This window comes from Chrysemys picta, chromosome 6 (assembly GCF_011386835.1).
Source record: "Chrysemys picta bellii isolate R12L10 chromosome 6, ASM1138683v2, whole genome shotgun sequence".
NCBI classification, from domain to species: domain Eukaryota; kingdom Metazoa; phylum Chordata; order Testudines; family Emydidae; genus Chrysemys; species Chrysemys picta.
Window position 1 is genome coordinate 59299582 of NC_088796.1, and position 21470 is coordinate 59321051.

General features: G+C 43.6%; 1 protein-coding gene across 7 annotated transcripts in view; it reads left to right on the forward strand.

Annotated features, from left to right (window-relative positions):
- Positions 1-21470, forward strand: part of SLF1 (SMC5-SMC6 complex localization factor 1) — an 84491-nt gene that overhangs the window by 54244 nt on the left and 8777 nt on the right. For all 7 annotated transcript variants that reach the window (XM_042855839.2, XM_065550185.1, XM_005306901.5 and 4 more), the window contains 3 exons: positions 18717-18862; positions 20247-20416; positions 21014-21147. In XM_042855839.2, the coding sequence (XP_042711773.2) occupies positions 18717-18862; positions 20247-20416; positions 21014-21147 (450 nt within the window). The remainder of the gene's footprint in view (positions 1-18716; positions 18863-20246; positions 20417-21013; positions 21148-21470) is intronic.

Sequence of the window (21470 nt, forward strand, 5' to 3'; positions counted from 1 at the left end):
TATCAACTTCCCCTTTCTTCCATTTTGTTATATATTATTTTTTAAATTTTTATAGCCTTCACTTCCCCTATAAACAGATGAGTTTTTAACGATTATGGCCTCCTTCATTGCCTGTAGATTTTGGGGCAACTAGTAAGACCGTCTTAAATGATTCCCAATTATCATTCACATTTTTCTGATTTTAAATTCTTCCTTCCAATTGATTTGATTCATAATTGTTTTCAGCTTTGTGAAATTGGCCCTATTAAAGCACCAAGTGTGTGTGTGTGTACATATGTATATTACAGTTATATTATAGCACATCATAAATGTGATCAAATCATGATCACTTGTACATAAGCTACCATAAACTTTTAGTTCTGTGTTCAGTTCCTATTTATTTGTTAAGGAAAGGTCTAATTCAGAATTCTCTCATGTTGGCTTTAACACTTTTTGGGTTAGGAAATTGTCATCTATAATGTTTAGAAATTGCAAGGTTGTCTTAGTACTGGCAGCATGAGATCTCCAATTTCCAAACTGAAAACCAACATGATCATGCATTATAAATAGTTGCATAAGGAAGTGGTCATCCTGTTTCCTTGTGTGATTTGGTGGTCTGTAGCAGACACCAACTAATACCTCATCTTGTCTTTTTATGTGTTAGGACATTGCTCCATAAGCATTCAGGATCATTTTCTTCTAGTTATCAGTAAGGCTGAGATTCTGTCATGGAGGTCGCAGAACTCATGGATTCCGTGACTTTCCGTGACTTTCATAGCAGCAATGGCCGGTGCGGCTGATCTTTGGTCTGCGAGAGTAGCTGGCCCCGGGGAGCGCCCGAGCAGTGGTTCCTGGGGCCTCGGAGCAGGGGTGGCTGGGAGCAATTAGCCCCCAGGGCTAGCCATCAGCCCCCAAACCCCCAAGGCAGCGGTGTCCTGGGGCCCCCCAGAGCAGCAATGTCTGGGGCCCCAGGAATTGCTAAGATTTAGTCAGAGGTATTTATATAGTAAAAGTCATGGACGGGTCACAGGCCATGAATTTTTGTTTATGGCCCGTGACCTGTTCATGACTTTTACTAAAAATACCCTGACTAAATCATAGCCTTAGTTATCAGTGACTCGGAAACAGGTAATGCCATTTTTGACATATGTGACTCTCTCCTTCCCCTTTTGCCCACTCATCATCATCATCATCACCACTCCCATAACCGCACTGGTTGTTGGGGCACCATCACTGATGAGCAATCAACCAATCATCTCCACCCCTGACGATTGTGTGTCAGTGCTTGAGTCTCCGCGAAGTCCATTCCTGTCCACTCTTCTATGTTATCAATCCATCTCTTCTTCTGTCTACCTCTTCTCTTCCCCTGTACTTCTCTTCTCTTCCCCTTGGCAGATGATCTTGGATTGGACAGATTATATTTTTACACAGCCATACCATTTCAGCTTGTGCTTCCTCATGATTATCAGGAGGTCTTCATATGATCCAGCGCATTGGGTGATGATGATGTGGACTTCTTCATTAGTGACGTGGTCGAAGTAGGATCGTGGTTGTAAAATCCTGGGTATCTCATCTCTACTACCTGTATTTTCCATTCAAGTTCTGCCGTAACGGTCAATGTCTTGCATGCATACAGAAAATTGGAGATGACCAATGCGTGCAGCAGTTTCAGTTTGGATTCCAGGGAGATGTTCTTATTCCTCCAAATTGGCTTTATCTTTGCCACTGCTGCTGTTGTTTGCGCAGTTCTTGCCCGAATTTCTGCCTTGGATCCTTCATCAGTGATGATTGCCCCCAAATACTTGAACTGTTTCACTTTCTCCAGCTCTTGTCCACTGACAGTGATATGTGAGCTGATCCCATCACATTTGTTTGTTGTCAGCTTGGTTTTCTCTGCACTGATTTCCATGCCATATTTTGCAGAGGTTTCATCCAATTGTTTCACAACATTGGCAAGTTCATCTTTGTTGCCTGCCAGGCCATCAATGTCATCAGCGAACTGAAGATTTGAAATTGTTCGTCCCCCCCCAATGCTGACTGTGCATATGTGATCAAGGGCATCAGTCATTATGCGCTTCAAGTAGATGTTGAACAGTGTGGGCGAAAGAAAGCAGCCTTGCCGGACTCGAACAGTGGTGCGAAACCACTCTCCTATTGTGCCATTGATGAGAACTGCACTGCTGGCCTTGGCATACAGTTGGTTAATGGTAAGAATAAACTTACGACCAACATTGTACTTCATGGTTCCCCAAAGAGCTTCGTGCCATACTCTGTCGAAAGCCTTCTTGAAGTTAACAAAGACGTGGTAGATGTCCTGCTAGTGTTATAAGTACTTCTCACATAGAACACGAAGGTTGAAAATCTGTTCCGTGGTACTTCTTCCAGCAGGAAAGCCAGCCTGTTCTTCAGCGATGATATTGTCTGCTTGTGGCTTCAATCTGACTTTCAACATCATTTTGCTGGCTAATTAAGCTTATGGTCCGGTAATTTTGACACAATTGCAGGTTGCCTTTCTTTGGCAGAGTAATGATTAGTGACTGTGTCCACATGGAGGGCCACTCACCTGTCTGCCAGATCTTGTTGCAGATCTTGGTGAGTACATCTCTTACTATTTCTCCTCTGAATTTCATCAGTTTGGCTGGGATGTTGTCAATACCTGTAGCCTTTCCATTCTTGAGTGATTTCACAGCTGTCTCCACATCTTCACATAGTATTGGAAAGTCATCCTCCTCTGTTGAATCTGGGCTGTCTAAGACACTAAGATCTCCATTTGTCTGGTGGCTGTATAGATCAGAGCAGTAGTTTGTCCACCTATTTATGATGTCCCTTTCTTCCGTAAGACTGTTCCCTTCTTTGTCTTGGATTGCATTAGCTTTGGTCCATCTCTCCTTTATCAGAGCTTTTACAACCTGGAAGGCTCGTTTGCTATTTTTATTACTGATACACTCTCTTTAATTTTAGAACGTTGTTTTTCAATCCATATGTCCTTGGCCATTTTCATTCCTTTCTTGATCTTTCTCTCAATCACTCTGTATTTATCAGCTCCCTCAGTGCTGTTCTTGTCTTAAGTTCTCTTCTAATGTCACACATTTGTAGTATTTCATTTGTAACCCATGGTTTTGTCTTATGATGTTTCCCAAGGATGTCCATTGCTGTCTCATTCATTACAGTGTTGAAATTGTTGGTCATTGTTTCTACGTCTTCCTGTAGAGCAAGTAGCAGGGCAAATTTTCCACCGATCATTGCTTGGAATGACTCTGCAATGTTTCGGTCTCTGAGTCTTTCTAAATCAAACTTGGTTCTGGTGAACTTTGGCCTGACGATTTTCCTTAGCCACAACCAAAAATTTAGCATCAAAAATTTAGGTCGTGATCACTTCCAATATCAGCACCAGGGAAGCTCCTTGTTTTAGCTCTGTTAATCCCAGAACGAAATCGGTTTTGCACCATGATGTAGTCTATCTGCCTGTGATGTAGACCATTAGGTGTGTGCCATGTTGATCATCTGGATGTTTTATGTGCTCTTAATGTGTTTGCAAGAACCAGATTGTTATAGCTGGCAAACGCCAAAAGTCTCAATCCTCTCTCACTGGTTACCGCATTACAGAAAGGGCCACAATCATCTCACCAATCTGCCTGTGCATCAGTACCCACTTTAGCATTCCAACCTCCTTGTACAATCAGGATATCTTTCTTGTGTACCTTATCGATGATGTCTTGGATCTGATTGTAAAAGTCTTCAATTTGCTCATCGTCATAGTCTGTTGTAAGGGCGTAGACTTGTACCATTGTGATATTAAATGGTACTGCCTTTAAACAGATTGAAATAAGCCTGCTGAAGGCATCCTAATACTGAATTCTTGATATCTTTATGCACAAGAAATCCTACGCCGTTGACATGCTTGCCCTCTCCACTGTAATAGAGTACATGGCCTCCTTCTATTAGTACCTCTCCAAAATTCTTCCATCTGACCTCCGAGATTCCTAGGATATACCAGTTGTGGTGTTCCATTTCGTACGTGAGTTCTTTCAACTCCCTATTTGGCTCAATGTCCTTACATTCCATGTGGCTATGGTGATGTTATCTGTTCCACAGATCCTCTTTGTTGGGATTACACCAGTAGTATACTTGTTGTGTCTGCCCTGGTGGGAGACAGATGGCACGGTCATTATTAATCCAGGCTGCAATCAGTCCGGTATGGACATTGATGACTTGCTCATTATATGGTGTGTCTTGGGCAAATTTCTAACCCGGCAGAGCCCATCCCTCTCCAGGCAGTCCCCTTTTAGTCGCCTCTTACAACATGCAGGAGGAGCAGTGGGCCTATTCTGTCCATGGACCCACAGGGGAACTTTTGCCCACTCAATCCTTCCTAAATAGGCTATAACCATTGATTTTTAACATCCCAGTCATGGTTAATCATCCTATTGGTTTTAGTAATATCAACTAGATCATATTTATGCTCCTAAGAGGAATTCACTCGCTCATTTGTTTGTTATCCAGACTCCTAGTATTGGTGTATAGGCAATTCAAAAATTTCTTCTCTTCATGTGCTTGGTTCCTTGATTAATTTTGTTCTCAACATCTCAATATTGTACTAAATACTCTTATTGTCCCTCTTTTTACCCTTCCCTTTTGCTATTCGCTTAATGCCCTCCTGAATACTCTAGCCAGCCTTTCCCAAAGGAGATTGGTTCCCCTTCTACTGAGATGGAAGCCACCCAAGCTATACAGCCCCTTCTCCCCATAGAAAGTGGGTCAGTGTTCCACAAAGCCAAAACCCTCCACCTCTTACCTAGCCAGTAGTTCCCTTATGCATATCAATATTCCTGACCCTACTGGGCTCTGTGTGGAATACACCACACCAGAAGACCAGTGTCTACTTCCTAATCTGGGGATAGATTCCTTTTCCCACCTCACAAGGGGGTTTTACCACCAGCTCAATCTGTTCCTCTGCCAACTGTAAACAGGTTCTTCTTCTTCGAGTGCTTGTTCATGTCCATTCCCATGTAGGTGTGTGCTCGCCCCGAGTGCCAGTGCTGGAAAGTTTTTCCCTCAGTGGTATCAGTTGGGTCAGCTCTGGTGCCCCCTGGAGTCGCGGTCTCATACCACTAGTATAAAGGGCCCTGCCAACCCGCCACTCCCTCAGTTCCTTCTTACCACCCATGACGGTTGCTGGAACTGACTCGTTCTTGCTTCTGCTAGTACTCCTCAGTGTACTTTTCTCTATTATTGTATTGTTGATTGAATTTAGTAGTTAAGTTTCTTTTATTAATTAGTAATTTAGGAGCTTCCAGCTAAGTGAGGTTAACCCCTCCCCCCTCCCAGCACTGGGGCATGCCTCAGTCTCTGGGTTTCAAGCCTTGTAAATCTTGTCACCAGCCTGTGAGCGACCCCAATTCGAGCTGCCTCAAGTGTCTAGGGAAAGCTCATATGCAGAAGCGGTGCAAGATTTGTAGGGACTTTAAGCCCCACACCAAGGAGGACAGACACGCTAGACTCCGCTTTATCCTCATGGAGGCAGTACTGTGACCTCCATCAGAGTTGGGCCACTTGGAGTCGGCACCAAGTACGTCAGCCTTAATGAGGAGCACCCCTGCTTCACATTGGGACATCTGGCACTTTTCCCCCATCTCCATCACTGAGGCAAGACACTCCAACTGGGTCTAAGCAATCATGGCACTATCAAACATCCCAGTGCCGAAGAAGGATGCACTAGCAAGAGAACCTAGGTACCGATCACCATCGCTGGTGCCCAGGAAGAAGAAAAGGAAGACCGACAGATGCTGCTCACCAACACCAAGGTCAGAGAGACACTGGTACGGTGCGACTTGCATCAGGCCACCCTGTGGCACCGACAATCCGCACTGCAACATCGACTCCAGTCCCGGAATGGGAGCCACTGAGTCCAGCAGCAATAGACTCACTGCCATGAGAGAGGCACCAGAGCCCTACAATTCTGCTGATACCATCAATGCTGGAGGTATTTGCGTCGCCGAGGGACTTGCTCGTGCTACTGATACTGACTCCCTGGCTGTACAGGAGCTGTCAGTGGTGGCACTGATGGGAAAGACTTCTTCAGGCTTGAAGCCTCAGATAGTTTCAAAGGGGAAACCAGCCATGATGGCACAACCCCGGTCCCCTCCCTCCCGGCACCACTCCCAGACGCCGGTCAGCACTGTTCTGCCCTGGTTTCCGAAGGGATCTTCAGAGATGGACTCGGGCGGAGTCTTGCGTCTTGTGGAGGAGTCAGCACTACCATTCCAGCAGATGTTATCCTACTATGGATCCATCAGCAGCATGGCCACCGGGGCAGTGGCAGTTCCCTGTGCAATAGCCTTTCTGGAACCCTTGGGTGTTTCCAGCATAACCGGGCTCCCATTCTAGGAGGTCATACTCAGTGGCTTTGGAAACTACCCTGCTTCTGCCACCAGAACATGGTCCAGGCTCTAGTACTGAGGCTGGTGCCGTGTATCAAGAGATGGCATCGCGGGACCCAGCCAGTGCCAAGGGTTAAGAGCAGTGCCCAATGCTGGTTCAGGCATCTTCCTCCTCTTCCACAGATGAAGCACTCATGGGAACTGATATTACGTCCCTTAGGAGGATTATAAGGTGCATCAAGAGCTTCTAAGGAGGGCAGTTCAGAACCTGGGTATCTAGGGGGAGGAAATTAGAGTCCTCCCACTCCCTTGTGGACATTTTGGTGGCAACGGACCCTGCGAGAGTGGTGTTGCCCCTGAATGATACCATCATGGACCGCAGGGCATTTTGTGGCAGACCCCACCGATCAGCAGGCACTCCTGAGCAGGTAAACCTTCAACTCCTGGGACTCTACGGAAAAAATTTAAGGAATTGCTAGATCAGGAGTCAGGATAAGAGTTTGTGGCTATTGTTGAGGAAGGCAAGTCCGTGGCAAAAATGTCACTACAGGCAGCCCTGGATGCAGCAGACTCTGCAGCCCAATCCATGGCTTCAGCTGTGGCTATGCAGAGAAGCTTGTGGCTTCAATCCTCAGGCTTATCGCATGAGGTCCAACAAACTTTGCAGGACCTCCCCTTTGAGAGTACGTCACTCTTTTCTGAGCAGAAGGACTCCAAACTTCACAGTTTAAAGGATTCAAGGGCCTCACACGTCCTTGGGCCTTCATACTCCGGCCCCCTTCAGGAAGCATTATAAGCCACAACGAATGGCTCGCTTCTTCCTCCCCTCCCCCCACCGCCTGCTCGACAGGACTATAGCAGGAGGAGGAGCAGGGGCTTCAGGAGACCTCCGCCACAGTCTTCGTCTGCATCTGCACCCCCTAGATACTCAGTGGGGTCAAAGCAGGCTTTCTGATGGGACGTTTGGGAACTATCTGCCAGGACAGTTCATGGATCCAAATTCCCCAATTTTTGTGGACCAGTTATCCCACTTCTGTTGGGCATGGGTTCATATCATCTCGGACCGATGGGTGCTATGCATGATATACACCCTTTGGTTTTTTTTGTTCCCCTCCTTTCAACCCTCCCTCCCCATCTTTCTTCTCACGAGCAGCTTCTAACCCAAGAGGTGCAGTTGCTCCTAAGGGTGAGAGCACTGGAGGAGGTTCCACCAGAGCTAAAGGCCCAGGGTTCTACTCCCTCTGTTTCCTAATCCCAAAAGGCAATGGCAGTCTCAGACCAATTCTGGACCTATGAAACCTCAACAAATTCATGAAGAAGCTGAAGTTCTGCATGGTCTCTTTGGCCTCCATCATTCTTTCCTTGGACCAAGGGGACTGGTATGCTGCCCTCGACTTTAAAGGACGCTTATTTCCACATTTCCATCTTTCAGAGACACAGAAGGTTCCTCAGATTTGTCATGAACCATGTGCACTACCAATTTAGGGTGCTCCCGTTCAGTCTCTCGGCGGCCCCTTGGGTGTTCATGAAGTGCATGTCATTGTACCCTTCCTGGTCAGAGATTGGCCCAGACTTCAGGTAGAGGCAGATGTGAGACTAATTTTGTCGACTTTCTAGTACTTAGGTCTGCTCATAAATGCGCAGAAATCCACCTTCTACCTGGTCCAGAGGATAGAATTCATCAGGGTAATTCTCTAGAGCTTCTCTTCCAGAAGCACGCTTCCAAGTAATAAAGAGGCTTAAATAAAGCCTCAGGAATCACCCTGTCACCATGGTAAGAAATTGCTTACAGCTCCTGGGCCACTTTGGTATCTTGTACCTATGTGGTTCAGCACATGAGATTTCGTCTCAGATCCCTCCAAGCATGGCTGGCTTTGGTATACTTGCCAAGTTGATATAATCTAAACTCCATTACAGTTCCCCCATTGGTGATTACCTCCCTCGAATGGTGGCTAGTCCTGCTAGGAGTGTGTGCAGGAGTCCCTTTCTCAAGACCCCAACCATCAGTGTCCCTTGTCACAGACAATGGGATGGGGAGCACACTTGGGGTCCCTCAGGATTCAGGAACTTTGGTCTCCAGAAGAGCTTTTGTTATACATCAACATCAGAGAGCTCAGGGCAGTTTGCCTGGTCTGTCAAGCATTCCAACCCCACATAGGGGGCAGGTGTGTGTCAGTCCTTACAGACAACAGCCATGCTCTATATCAACAGGCAGGATGGAGTACACTCCTCTCACCTGTGCCAGGAGTCACTGTCCTTATGGGAATTTTTCATAGCCCACTCGATTCACCTCGAGGCCTCCTATCTGCCAGGTTCTCAAGATGAACTAGCTGATCGTTTCAGCAGAGTCTTCTCACAATGGTTGGAGTGGTCCATCTGCCCAGAGATCCTACAAGTCATCTTTCAGAAGTGGGGAATGCCCCAAATAGATCTTTGAAACAAAGCACAACAAGAAGTGTCTCCAATTCTGCTCTTTCCTGGGCCATAGTCCCAGATCTTTGACAGGAGCCTTCCTCTTGCCTTGGATGGGTCATCTGTTCTACGCATTTCCACCCATTCCTCTCATATACAAGGTCTTGCTGAGAATCAGACGGGTAGAGTGCAAGTCATTTTGATAGTCCCAGCCTGGCCATGACAGCACTGGTTCACTACGCTCCTGAACCTGCCAGTGGAAACACCAATCCAGACCTGATATCCCAGGACTCTGGTCGTCTGCATCACCTGAACCTTGATTCCCTTCATCTTACAGCCTGGAAGCTCCATGGCTGAACCCTTTGGCGCTCCAGACCAATTCAAAAAGTTCTTTTAGGGAGCAGAAAGCCATCCACTAGAGCTATGTACCTGGAAAAGTGAGACAGATTCTCGATCTGGTCGGCGCAGAAAGCTCATCAGTGCCCTTCATTCTGGACTACTTGCTACACCTGAAGCAGCAAGGGCTATTGGTGTCATTGATTAGAGTCCACCTGTATGCAATTTTGGGTGTCACCTGTGGGTGAAGGGCCAGTCTGTCTTTGAAAACCCATCTGCAGTCGGTTTCTCAAGGGTTTGACAGACTATACTCCCAGGTACGTCAATTAATCCCACCCTAGGATCTCAACATGGTATTGTCGAGACTCATAGGTTCCCCATTCGAGCCATTGGCAACGTGTCCTCTGCTCGACTTGTCCTGGAAGGTGGCCTTCTGGTGGTTACTACTTCAGCCAGAATGGTCTCCTAGATTAGGGTCAAGTATCAAAGGGGTAGCCGTGTTAGTCTGGATTTGTAAAAGCAGCAAAGAGTCCTGTGGCACCTTATAGACTAACAGACGTATTGGAGCATGAGCTTTCGTGGGGGAATACTCCTTCAGATGCATGTATTCACCCACGAAAGCTCATGCTCATGCTCCAATACGTCTGTTAGTCTATAAGGTGCCACAGGACACTCTGCTGCTAGATTAGGATCCTTACTCCATACCTGGGATTCTTCAAGGACAAGGTCCAGCTGCATCCTCAATCAGCCTTCCTCCCAAAGATGGTTTCACAGTCCCATAGTAACCAGGACATATTCCTTCTGGTCTTCTATCCGAAACTGCAAGCCAACAAACAGGAGCAGAGACTTTACTCACTAAATGTCAGATGCACGCTGTCCTTCTACACAGGACTAAATTGTTTTGGAAAACTACTCAACTTTCTGTGGATGTTGCAGACTAGATGAAGGGTCTCCCAGTCTCAGCCCAGAGATATTCCAGGACACGTTATATATAATGACTACCACACTGGAGATTCCCATGGACATAGTCCAGTAAAAAAATCACTCAAGCTCTGGAACATCATCCACACTTTGGTTCCTGGAAGACTTGCAATACTCCTCATAAGGGACTTTTAGAGCTGTCTAAATTGCTCTGGCAGATGCCTGCCTCCCTGTCACCAACTTTGAAGAGAGGAGACTGCCACCTTCAAGTTCCTTCCTAGGTTTTCTAGCAATTTTATACATACTCCATAGTGGGGTCATTAGTTGTCACTGTGGCTAATGAGAGGTCGAGACAAAGCCAATTAAAAGTGACACCAAAAGAGAAGGAACCCCAAAAAAATTAAATTTGGACAAAATATTTCACAACAGTCCTCTAAATGAGAATTGCCAACTGCCAAGCCCTATTTGCAAATTATGATTATGTGAATTGGGAGTCTCTGGTTAAATTCTCATTTCAGGAGCTGAGCCAATTAAACACCTTCATAGACTCAGACTTCTAGACTTTAAAGCTAGAAGGGACTCTCGTGATCATCTAGTCTGACCTCCTACACATTGCAAACCACATAACCTCATCCACCTACTCCTGTAATAGGCTCATAACCATGGGCTGAGTTACTGAAGTCCTCAAATCTTGATTTTAAAGACTTCAAGTTACAAAGAATCCTCCATTTACTCTAGTTTAAACCAGCAACCACCGTGCCCCATGCTACAGAGGAAGGCTAAAATCCACCAGCGTCTCTGCCAGTCTCACCTAGGAGGAAATTCCTTCCTCACCCCAAATATGGTGGTCAGTTAGAGCCTGGACATATGGGTGAGACCCACCAGTCAGATATCTTGGAAAGAATTCTTAGTAGTAACTCAGAGCCCTCCCCATCTAGGGTCACATCTGTGACTGTTGGAGACTTTTGCTAGTAACAGTCACTGAAGGGCAATATGCCATTGTATGCAATCTCATCATAAACTTATCAAGCTCAGTCTTGAAACAAGTGAGGTTTTTTGCCCCCACTATTCTTCTTGAAAGTCTATTCCCAGAACTTCACTTCTCTGATGGTTAGAAACCTTTTGTCCGATTTCAAGCCTACACTTATTGATGACCAGTTTATGCCCATTTGTTCTTATGCCAACATTGACCCTAAATTTAAATGAACTCCTCTCCCTCCCTGGTGTTTATCCCTCTGATGTATTTATAGACAGCAATCCTATCTCCCCTCAGTATTTGATTTGATAGGCTAAAAAAGGTCAAGCTCTTTAAATGGTCTCTTGTAAAGTAGATTCTCTAATCAACCTAGTAGCCCTTCTCTGCACCTATTCCAGTTTGACTTCATCTTTCTTAAACATGGGAGACCAGAATCTATCTTCATTGCATGTAAGGGTAGTGGAAGTCTGTATATATGCTAGTCAGACCTCACCTGGATATATTGGTACATGTTCCACCAGAATTTCTGCCATCATTAAATTGATGGAAGGACCCTCTAAAAGTCTATGAGGGAATGCCAGTCTCCACTCCATTACAATCAAAGACATTCATTACATATGCCTCCAAACTATGATGGGGAACCCATTTGGATGACCTTCAAATAAAAGGTATGTGTACTCTTCAGGAAAAAATACTCCATATAGAAAATGTCTTGGAGCTAAGAACCATATGCTGGATGTACACAGCTTTCTTCCTACTTATTGACTGACCATCAAAATGATGACTGACAATATTACAAATATGTTTTACATACACAAGCAGTGGGGCGGAGGTGGAAGAGCAAGATGCACCTCTCTGTGTCAACAGGCTGTGCATCTGTGAATTTTTCATATCTGCAAGAGCCAAGTGGGGGTCATCCAACCATAGACCTATTTGCCACTAGCGAAAATGGGAGATGTCAAAAGTTCTGCTCCAGAGGAGGCAGAGTTAGGGATGCCTGTCCAATACATTTATAGTCACATGCTCCCTAGACCTGATGTAAGCTGACTCTCCAATTCCATTAATCCTGAGAGTTCTCAGGAAGTTCAGGCAGGACTCTGCCAGAATTATCATGGTAGCTCTAGCATGACTGAGACAGTTCTGGTACTCAGAGCTAAAGAATCTATTCTCCAATACAGTTACTTCCCCAGCCAGAGGCGAAATCACAGAAGCATGGTCAAATGGTTCATCTGAATCCATGGTCCCTGCATCTCAAAGTATAGATGCTGGCAGGCTGATAATGGAAAGATCCTGTTAATCTGAAATACAAAACATACCAATACACAGTAGACAAGATTCTGTCAGGTGTACTTTATGCCACTAAATGGAAGAGATTCATGGTCTACTACGTGTTCTTTCTTTACATCACAACAGTCTTTCTGGTAGCAATAACATCAGCCAGAAAAAAAGGGGACCCCATATACAATTTTTCATGAAGACAGAGTGTCATTAAGACTTTTTGTCAGCAGTGGTCTCTGACTTTCACTTCACTCAGGTCATCCACTTATCTATATTCCCCCTCCCCCCCCCAACCCACATTCAAATAAAGACAAGGCTAAGATCCACACTCTGTTTTCAGGTCACTCTTCTTTTACATAAAGAGGTATCCCCTAAATTATTCTTAGTTTATGGAAACATTGTTAAAGCACATATCATTTCAACACAGACTTTCTAACTGGCTCTCTAACTGTATTAAGCTATCATATGAATTGGCAATCATACCTATTAGGGTGAACACTCACTCTGCTGGGGCACAAGCAACCTCCATTGTTTCTTTGAGAAATATTCGCATTCTAGAGATTTGTCGGGCAGCTACTTGGGACACCGTATATACATGCATCGAGCATTACTCTATAATGGAGAACTCATGCTCTGATCGTTTTGATGGATCTTTCCTACAAACACTATTTAGATAGACTCTTAGCACCCACCTCCTGTGATCTAGGTCACTGCTCCAAGTCACCAACTGTGGAATATATATGGACAAATACTCAAAGAAATTCTTACTTTACAGTAACTGTGGTTCTTTGAGACATTTTGTCAATATATATTCCACAACTTAGCCCCTTCCCTGCCACTATGGAGTCTGATAACACCTGTATTCTATATTGGCAAAAGAAGTAAGGGGTGGTTGAGGTCGCCCTTCCCTTTATGCTTTCAGTTGGAGGTGTGAGGTCACTTAGGACACAATGAAGCTCCCAACGGACATTGCTGCCCAAAAGAATCCAGATTCAAGTGAACTGGACATGTGTACACACAAACACACTAGCTTCTGTACACAACACATCTCAAAAAAACCCTACCACAGTTACTGTAACGTAAATTAAATGTTTCCTCCTTTGCATCCCTTCTACAGGCCCTGTCCAACCTTGAGGATTGACAAGAATTGTCAGTCTATCCTGATAGAAATATCTCGCGTTTGAGCCTGCCCCACAAGACAAATAATCCTCCTCCAGGCTCTAGTCTATATCCTTCATAGTAAGACAAGATCTGGATAAGATCAGACAGTCTTATACCTCAAGAGGCTAAACAGTTGATATAAAGCCTCTAGCTTTCACTATTATGTCTCCAGAAGACCTTCTGACATTAGTGCACCTGGCAGAGGCTTTTTCACATATTTCAGTCAGACTATGTCATTGGGCTTTTCACCTATGGAAACTATCATTATTGTTCTAAAATAGCACCCTTCAAACTGTCCTCCATTCTCCAGAATGTCCACAGGGTGCTGATAGTAATGATAGTCTCCCTAATGAGTCTAGGGATTTCTGTACCTATTTTTAGCTGTCTCCACAACGTAGCCAAGAAGTCCATGGGATTTAGACAAACAGTTGCACAGTTCTCTTGATCTTTCCAGCAGGAAGCATCTGCTGTCCTAAAGCTGTCTCCTTTACCCAATTTATACTGAGTTGGGTGGATCAGTTATTGAGTGGCAAGTTCTAAACAGAATGGGATATTCCACAGTATAGTAGGGATTCTCTTAGCCTTGTGCAGGCCCTCTTATCTATCTGCCTCAGTAAGTGTTTTGACAAAATCCCCTGCTAGTACAAGATAGAAGGTTTAGCCTTAGGAAATCAGCCATACCTCTTCCTCTGAATTTCTTACACAATATCCTAGATATAGGCCTCTGTGCTCTCACCATCACATCTTCATTCTTTCAGTGAATTTTAAACAAAAACCTAAACTCAGGCTGGTTGCAATCTCTAGTAAATACCTCAGTACCATCAAGTTATCTTGAGGCAGCTAATTATTTAAATGAACAGTTAGAACGATATTTTCTATCTAGAGTCTCTCACAGTGCTACAGACCCTTATGATCCATCTTTTCAAGCTGAAGGCATCTAGTTCCTTTCAGTAAAGACCTGCTTCCTGGCTGCAGTTCATAGAATCATAGAATATCAGGGTTGGAAGGGACCTCAAGAGTCATCTAGTCCAACCCTCTGCTCAAAGCAGGACCAATTCCCAACTAAATCATCCCAGCCAGGGCTTTGTCAAGCTGGGCCTTAAAAACCTCCAAGGAAGGAGACTCCACCACCTCCCTAGGTAACGCATTCCAGTGTTTCACCACCCTCCTAGTGAAATAGTTTTTCCTAATATCCAACCTGGACCTCCCCCCACTGCAACTTGAGACCATTGCTCCTTGTTCTGTCATCTGCCACCACTGAACAGCCGAGCTCCATCCTCTTTGGAACCCCCCTTCAGGTAGTTGAAGGCTGCTATCAAATCCCCCCTCATTCTTCTCTTCTGGAGACTAAACAATCCCAGTTCCCTCAGCCTCTCCTCATAAGTCATGTGCTCCAGACCCCTAATCATTTTTGTTGCCCTCCGCTGGACTCTTTCCAAGTTTTCCACATCCTTCTTGTAGTGTGGGGCCCAAAACTGGACACAGTATTCCAGATGAGGCCTCACCAATGTCGAATAAAGGGGAACGATCACGTTCCTCGATCTGCTGGCAATGCCCCTACTTATACAGCCCAAAATGCTGTTAGCCTTCTTGGCAACAAGAGCACACTGTTGACTCATATCCAGCTTCTTGTCCACTGTGACCCCTAGGTCCTTTTCTGCAGAACTGCTACCTAGCCATTCGGTCCCTAGTCTGTAGCAGTGCATGGGATTCTTCCGTCCTAAGTGCAGGACTTTGCACTTGTCCTTGTTGAACCTCATCAGGTTTCTTTTGGCCCAATCCTCTAATTTGTCTAGGTCCCTCTGTATCCGATCCCTACCCTCTAGTGTATCTACCATGCCTCCTAGTTTAGTGTCATCTGCAAACTTGCTGAGAGTGCAGTCCACACCATCCTCCAGATCATTAATAAAGATATCAAACAAAACCAGCCCCAGGACCGACCCTTGGGGCACTCCGCTTGAAACCGGCTGCCAACTAGACATGGAGCCGTTGATCACTACCCGTTGAGCCCGACGATCTAGCCAGCTTTCTATCCACCTTACAGTCCATTCATCCAGACCATACTTCTTTAACTTGGCGGCAAGAATACTGTGGGAGACCGTATCAAAAGCTTTGCTAAAGTCAAGGAATAACACATCCACTGCTTTCCCCTCATCCACAGAGCCAGTTATCTCATCATAGAAGGCAATTAGGTTAGTCAGGCACGACTTCTGCTTCGTGAATCCATGCTGACTGTTCCTGATCACTTTCCTCTCCTCTAAATGTTTCATAATTGATTCCTTGAGGACCTGCTCCATGATTTTTCCAGGGACTGAGGTGAGGCTGACTGGCCTGTAGTTCCCCGGATCCTCCTTCTTCCCTTTTTTAAAGATGGGCACTACATTAGCCTTTTTCCAGTCATCTGGGACCTCCCCCGATCGCCATGAGTTTTCAAAACCAATGGCTAATGGCTCTGCAATCTCACCCGCCAACTCCTTTAGCACCCTCGGATGCAGCGCATCCGGCCCCATGGACTTGTGCACGTCCAGTTTTTCTAAATAGTCCCAAACCACTTCTTTCTCCACAGAGGGCTGGTCACCTTCTCCCCATGCTGTACTGCCCAGTGCAGCAATCTGGGAGCTGACCTTGTTCGTGAAGACAGAGGCAAAAAAATCATTGAGTACATTAGCTTTTTCCACATCCTCGGTCACTAGGTTGCCTTCCTCATTCAGTAAGGGGCCCACACTTTCCTTGATTTTCTTCTTGTTGCTAATATACCTGAAGAAACCCTTCTTGTTACTCTTAACAGTTACATCAGCAAGAAGAGTCTGAGATCTCTATTTAAAAGAGAAGACTTTTTTCCATAAGGGAAAAGGTAGTCCTCCATAATGAAAGTTAACGGTACAGGTTCCATACTCAACAGGAAATTATTCTTCAGTTATTTTGCACAAAGCCTCAATACCTGAATGAAAATGCATGGCATGTGATAGGTCTGAGAAGAGAAGTTTCAAATCCAGCTTGGTAGAGCTGAGCAGTTCATGAAAACATCTGTTTACTTTTACACTAAATACCTGGGTCTAGGTGTACTTTACAGTTGGGGATTTCAGTGCGGTACCACTGAAGTATATTCAACCACAGATACATTGATTCCAGAGCTGAAAAGACCCTGTCATACTAGTGTCATACTAGGAACAGAGAGAGTCAGCCTTTACAGAAAAAGATCTGTAAAGTTATCAGCTGGTTATCTAGCTACACTTTTTATAAAGCGCCACAGGCATAACCTTCGTTCCTTCTCAGAAGCTTCCTTTGGAAGAAAGGTACTCTAGCCAGTGGTCTCTCTAAATAATGTTATAGTACCTTTTGGGGAAAGAGATAAGTCTTAATGTGCTGCTTACCTCTCTCTTTTCCTCCCTAGCAATTTGTTTTTCTTTACTGTTCACTGAATCCCAAATTTACAAGGTAGAGGTCAGAGTCTAGAATGGAATGCTTGTTACCTGACCACTTCCTGTCTGGAAGTGATCTCCCCAAGTCCACTCTATACTTTCTGCTCTTACAAAATGTCTTCCTGTGGCCTAGTAAAATAAGGCATTACTTGTAAGAAGAATGTTTTTAATCTACTAATAAGGATTTAGGGTAGATTCTTTTCTGCACCAGACCTCTGCTTATGCAGAAGAGAAGGAGGCTGCTGGGGAACCAATTACTGCACTTTGATTCTCAGGGGTAGCCCTGGCCCCAGTAAAATTTATGTTGCTGCCAGGCAGCTTGTAAGTTCCACAATTGGTTTTGGATCCTTTAGTGGACCCTATGCCAGTGAAGGATAGGTATAGTGAAGCTCTGCTCCACCATGTCCCCTTTCCACCCTCCACACCTTCCCCACACCAGGGGAGTGGGAGGTGGTAATAATAGGGCTCAGAGCTGGCAGGTTACTTGGAGATGGGTTCCAGCCCCTTTCCTCCTCCTCAGTGGTGTGAAGCTGGATCTCAGTAGAGGATCCAGCCCACAGTGTTTTCACTTTGGATGAACAGCTTTGGATGTACTCCTCTAGAGACACTGCAGAAGGAGTAAGGCAAAATCCTGGAGCTTCACAGACAAGTCTGAGCTGCCTACAGGCTTCCCAAAAATCTCATAATTGGAAAAAGGCCATATCCAGAAAGGAAGTAATCCAGGAAAGGCATTTCTGTTCTAAATCCACTTGCCCTCCTCTAATGAAGATCCCTTACACAAAAACTGAGGGTACATTTACACTACAATAAAAGACCTGTCGCAGCTGGTCCAGGTTGGCTGACTTGGGCTCACGAGGCTTAGGCTGCGGGGTAATAAAATTGTAGTGTAGACATTCGGGCTTGGGATCCTGAGCTCAGAATCTCAGACCCCACGAAGGCAGAGGGTCTCAGAGCCCAGGTTCCAGCCCAAATCTGAACGTCTACACAGCAATTTTATAGCCCTGCAACCCAAGCCTCATGAATCCAAGTCAGCTAACCTGGGCTCTGAGAGTTGGTGCTGGGTTTTTTTTTTTTCTATCACCGTGTAGACATACCCTCAACTTAATAAAAAACCTTGTTACTTTAACCAAATACACATTATATACAAATGTAGCATCTAATTTATTAATTTGGGGGAGGAGGGAAAGTGTTCTAAATGCCTTCATATGGAATATGAAATTTGTCAAAACAGGTGATAAAAGATTTGGTTATAAACAATGTTGAGCATGTTTGGGGGGGAAGGAAGTTAGCTCCCATCTCCACCTTTGTTACAATCATTGGACATTCCTGATATTGAATACTATTAACATATGTGTCAGCATCATGACAGCATAATATTCATCCAGGATTTGCTAGTGCACCATCTTGCTTTTGTTATATGCCTTTTTGGCTAATGTTTCATACTTTTTTTTTTAATATGGATGGTATTTATATAGTCCTATCTGAAATTTTGAAGATTATCACTAGTGTAACTTCCTTGAATAAATACTTTCCTTTTCAAAAATCTTAGCATAGCTGTTATGCAGATTCTATCAGAGAATCATTTTTAAATAAAAGACTGTTTTAATATTTTAAGCAGATTCACTTCTAAAAACCTGATGAGCAGTGTCACAAAAACTCTGCTTGTTAGCTACTGGATTATATATTTTTTGTAAATTGGCAGTTTTAATAATTTAATGTATGAATTAGCAGTAGTAGGAAAGAAATCCAGCAGGGGGCATGAACTATGATTTCACCTTCATGAATAGGGCTCGTGTATTTTATCTGTCTTTTATTTGTTTGTTTGTTTTGTTTAATTTTTCCCCAACCTAGACTTTTCAACAGAGGAATTAAAAATGTTCATTTGTTCCATACCATCTCTCTGGCTTCAAATGTTTGTTGCAGAGGCAGTCTTTAAACATTTATGTTTACGGAGGAACATTACTATTTCTGCCGAACCTCTTTCTCTTCACAAAATAGTAAGTAGCATTTGTACTCCTTGATACTGAACTATACTTTGGAATGTAATCTGACTAACAGACTAATGAGATGGAATTCTGGAAACCAATACTTTTTTCTTATTTGCCTTCTCCTTGTCCTACACCACAGTTAGAAGAGATATGCATTGCCTGTGTGGCATTCCATCCTTGGAGAATTTAAAGCATTTAAATGAAAAATAATATTAGGATTGGGTTTATCTTGCCACAGATCTGAGATCATAGTTCAAATATGGATATGATTTTTTTTTTTTGCTTACCAAGCAATTCTTAGTGACAACTGTCTTGTTAATGTGGCAGCCAACACCATCAGATAAAGTGAAAAACATTAAAAATATTTTTTTATTGCAATATTAAATTCCAGGTATAGGTATATGCCCAATTTTGTGTGATAAAGTCAATATTGAAAAAAGGCAATTCTTTTTAAGGTTATCCACTATATTCTTCCCAAACACAACTTTGTTTCATGCTTCTGGGCAGGAGTGTTCCATCTAAATTTTCTCCTGTTAATGCTCCATCTTCTGCTTCTGTCAGTGTTGCTACCTTCACATCACAATTTCTGGTGCTTGGGTAGGGAATGTCAAGAATATCTTCAAAGGATATGTTGTAGGCAGGATGGGGAGAGGAGGGGGCAGTAGAGAATGGAGCTCTATTAAAGTGGAAAATCAGCCTAAACCCCTAAATTCTTGAAGGTGGATTCAAAGTCAGACAGCTTCGCAAATCTTCTATACAGAACAGTTGCCTTCAGTTTACATATGGATATAGAAGAATTCAAGATAGATTGGAACTTTTTAATGCATTGTTCACCATAAATTGTCTTTAAGCAGAGCACTGGGGAAAGACATATGTAAGCTGACAAAACAAGCCAAGAAATGAACGTACGAGCTAGCTTTAACATGTGTAATCAACACATACACAATAGAAAACTCTACTAATGTTTATATAACATAGTCAGCATTATTAAGTCTTCATATGACAATTGCACAGTAGAGTAAATGGAAACATTTTTTCAGTGCAAAAGGCAAATTCTCATTCTTTTTGCAATTTTTTCTTGGCCTCATAGAGATTCCCCTGTCCTCCCCAAGGTGGTATTAATTTCTGGCCTAATTTTGCCACCTGAACTCCTGTTGAGTAGTATCTTGCTACCTAAGTAGTCCCACCTTAGCAGTATGAACATTCTTAAACTTTTTTTTTAAGTAATGGGTGTAGTAATGTGATTGTGGTAGGAGACTGTCTTAAGTAGAGTAAATGCAGGAAAAGATGGAGGGGAAAATGAATTGTAATTTCTAATTACCAGTTTAGTAGTACTTCTTTTTTCCTAAACACAGTCATAAAAATTGTTACAAACATATTATTTTTGCAACAGGTTTGTTCCTATTTGCCTGCTTTAGGAGAAGTAGGTATGCATGAGACTGGGAAAGTGCAGAAAGTGAAGAAAAAGAAAATAGGGCAGTGGCCTTGCCCTGAGTCTCAAAGGGCATTACTGATGCTAAATGGTGATAAGCAGAACCAAGCCAAACGGCTGCCTGATCTACCGTAAGTAATACCTATAACATCACCAGTTTTATTCTGCTTTGGGGGACAGCTTCTGACCTGACACATTTCTTGAACTTTATGTGACCTGTGTTGTTGTCTGCAAATTACTGTGACTGGCAGAAAGCTCCATTTTAAACTTGTAACACATCTGAGTAGGTTTTTTCCTCTCTCGATTTATACATATATTGATGCACGTTCATTTCCCTAGGGAAGCATTTTACATTAATAATGGGAAAATGTAAGTATTCACGGAGTTTTTTTACGTCTGTTTGCCATATAATTACTGCTTTTAACAAGTATGTACTTTGCCAAATGTTTTAAAAATACAATTAAGATTAAGTTTCAGAGGGGTAGCCGTGTTAGTCTGTATCCACGAAAGCTTATGCCCAAATAAATCTGTTAGTCTTTAAGGTGCCACCGGACTCCTCGTTGTTTTTAATTAAGATTAAATTTCAGACTCTCTAATTCTGAAACACACGTTGTATGTATGGAGTATATACATGCTGTAATAATGTTAAATATGTACATACATCTAATAATTTCCCAAAAAGATTAGTTTCATAAAAATATACTTGTCATTGCTTGATTTCTGTTTAGTGAACTGATCTTCAGTAAATTCCCTCCATTATCAAAGAAGTTAAGGATGAAAGCAGAAGTTGAGGTGTCAAACACCAAAGAGAATCGTCACCCTTTGGATGAAGAGATGCACTTTTATAAGACTAATATTAAAGGTATTCTGTATATCTAATTTATGCTAAAAATTTCATATGGTTACAATCAGTACTTTCAGGTTTAATACACTTGCCCTGATGAATGCTGAGCTAAAGTGATGTCCCAAACCCAAGAAATACTTGCTTGTGTATCATATTTGTTGTGTTCAAATTTATTTGAGAGAGAAATCATTTTGTATATGGTGAAATAAAGCTGCTTTCTCTGTTTCCCCTCCCCCCCACCCCCCAAATATTAACGTGTATAGCTTGTGTGAGCTCATTCCAGTCTTGCCCGTCTTACTTTGCTAATCCACCTCAACCTGTACTTGGTAGGATCAACGTCT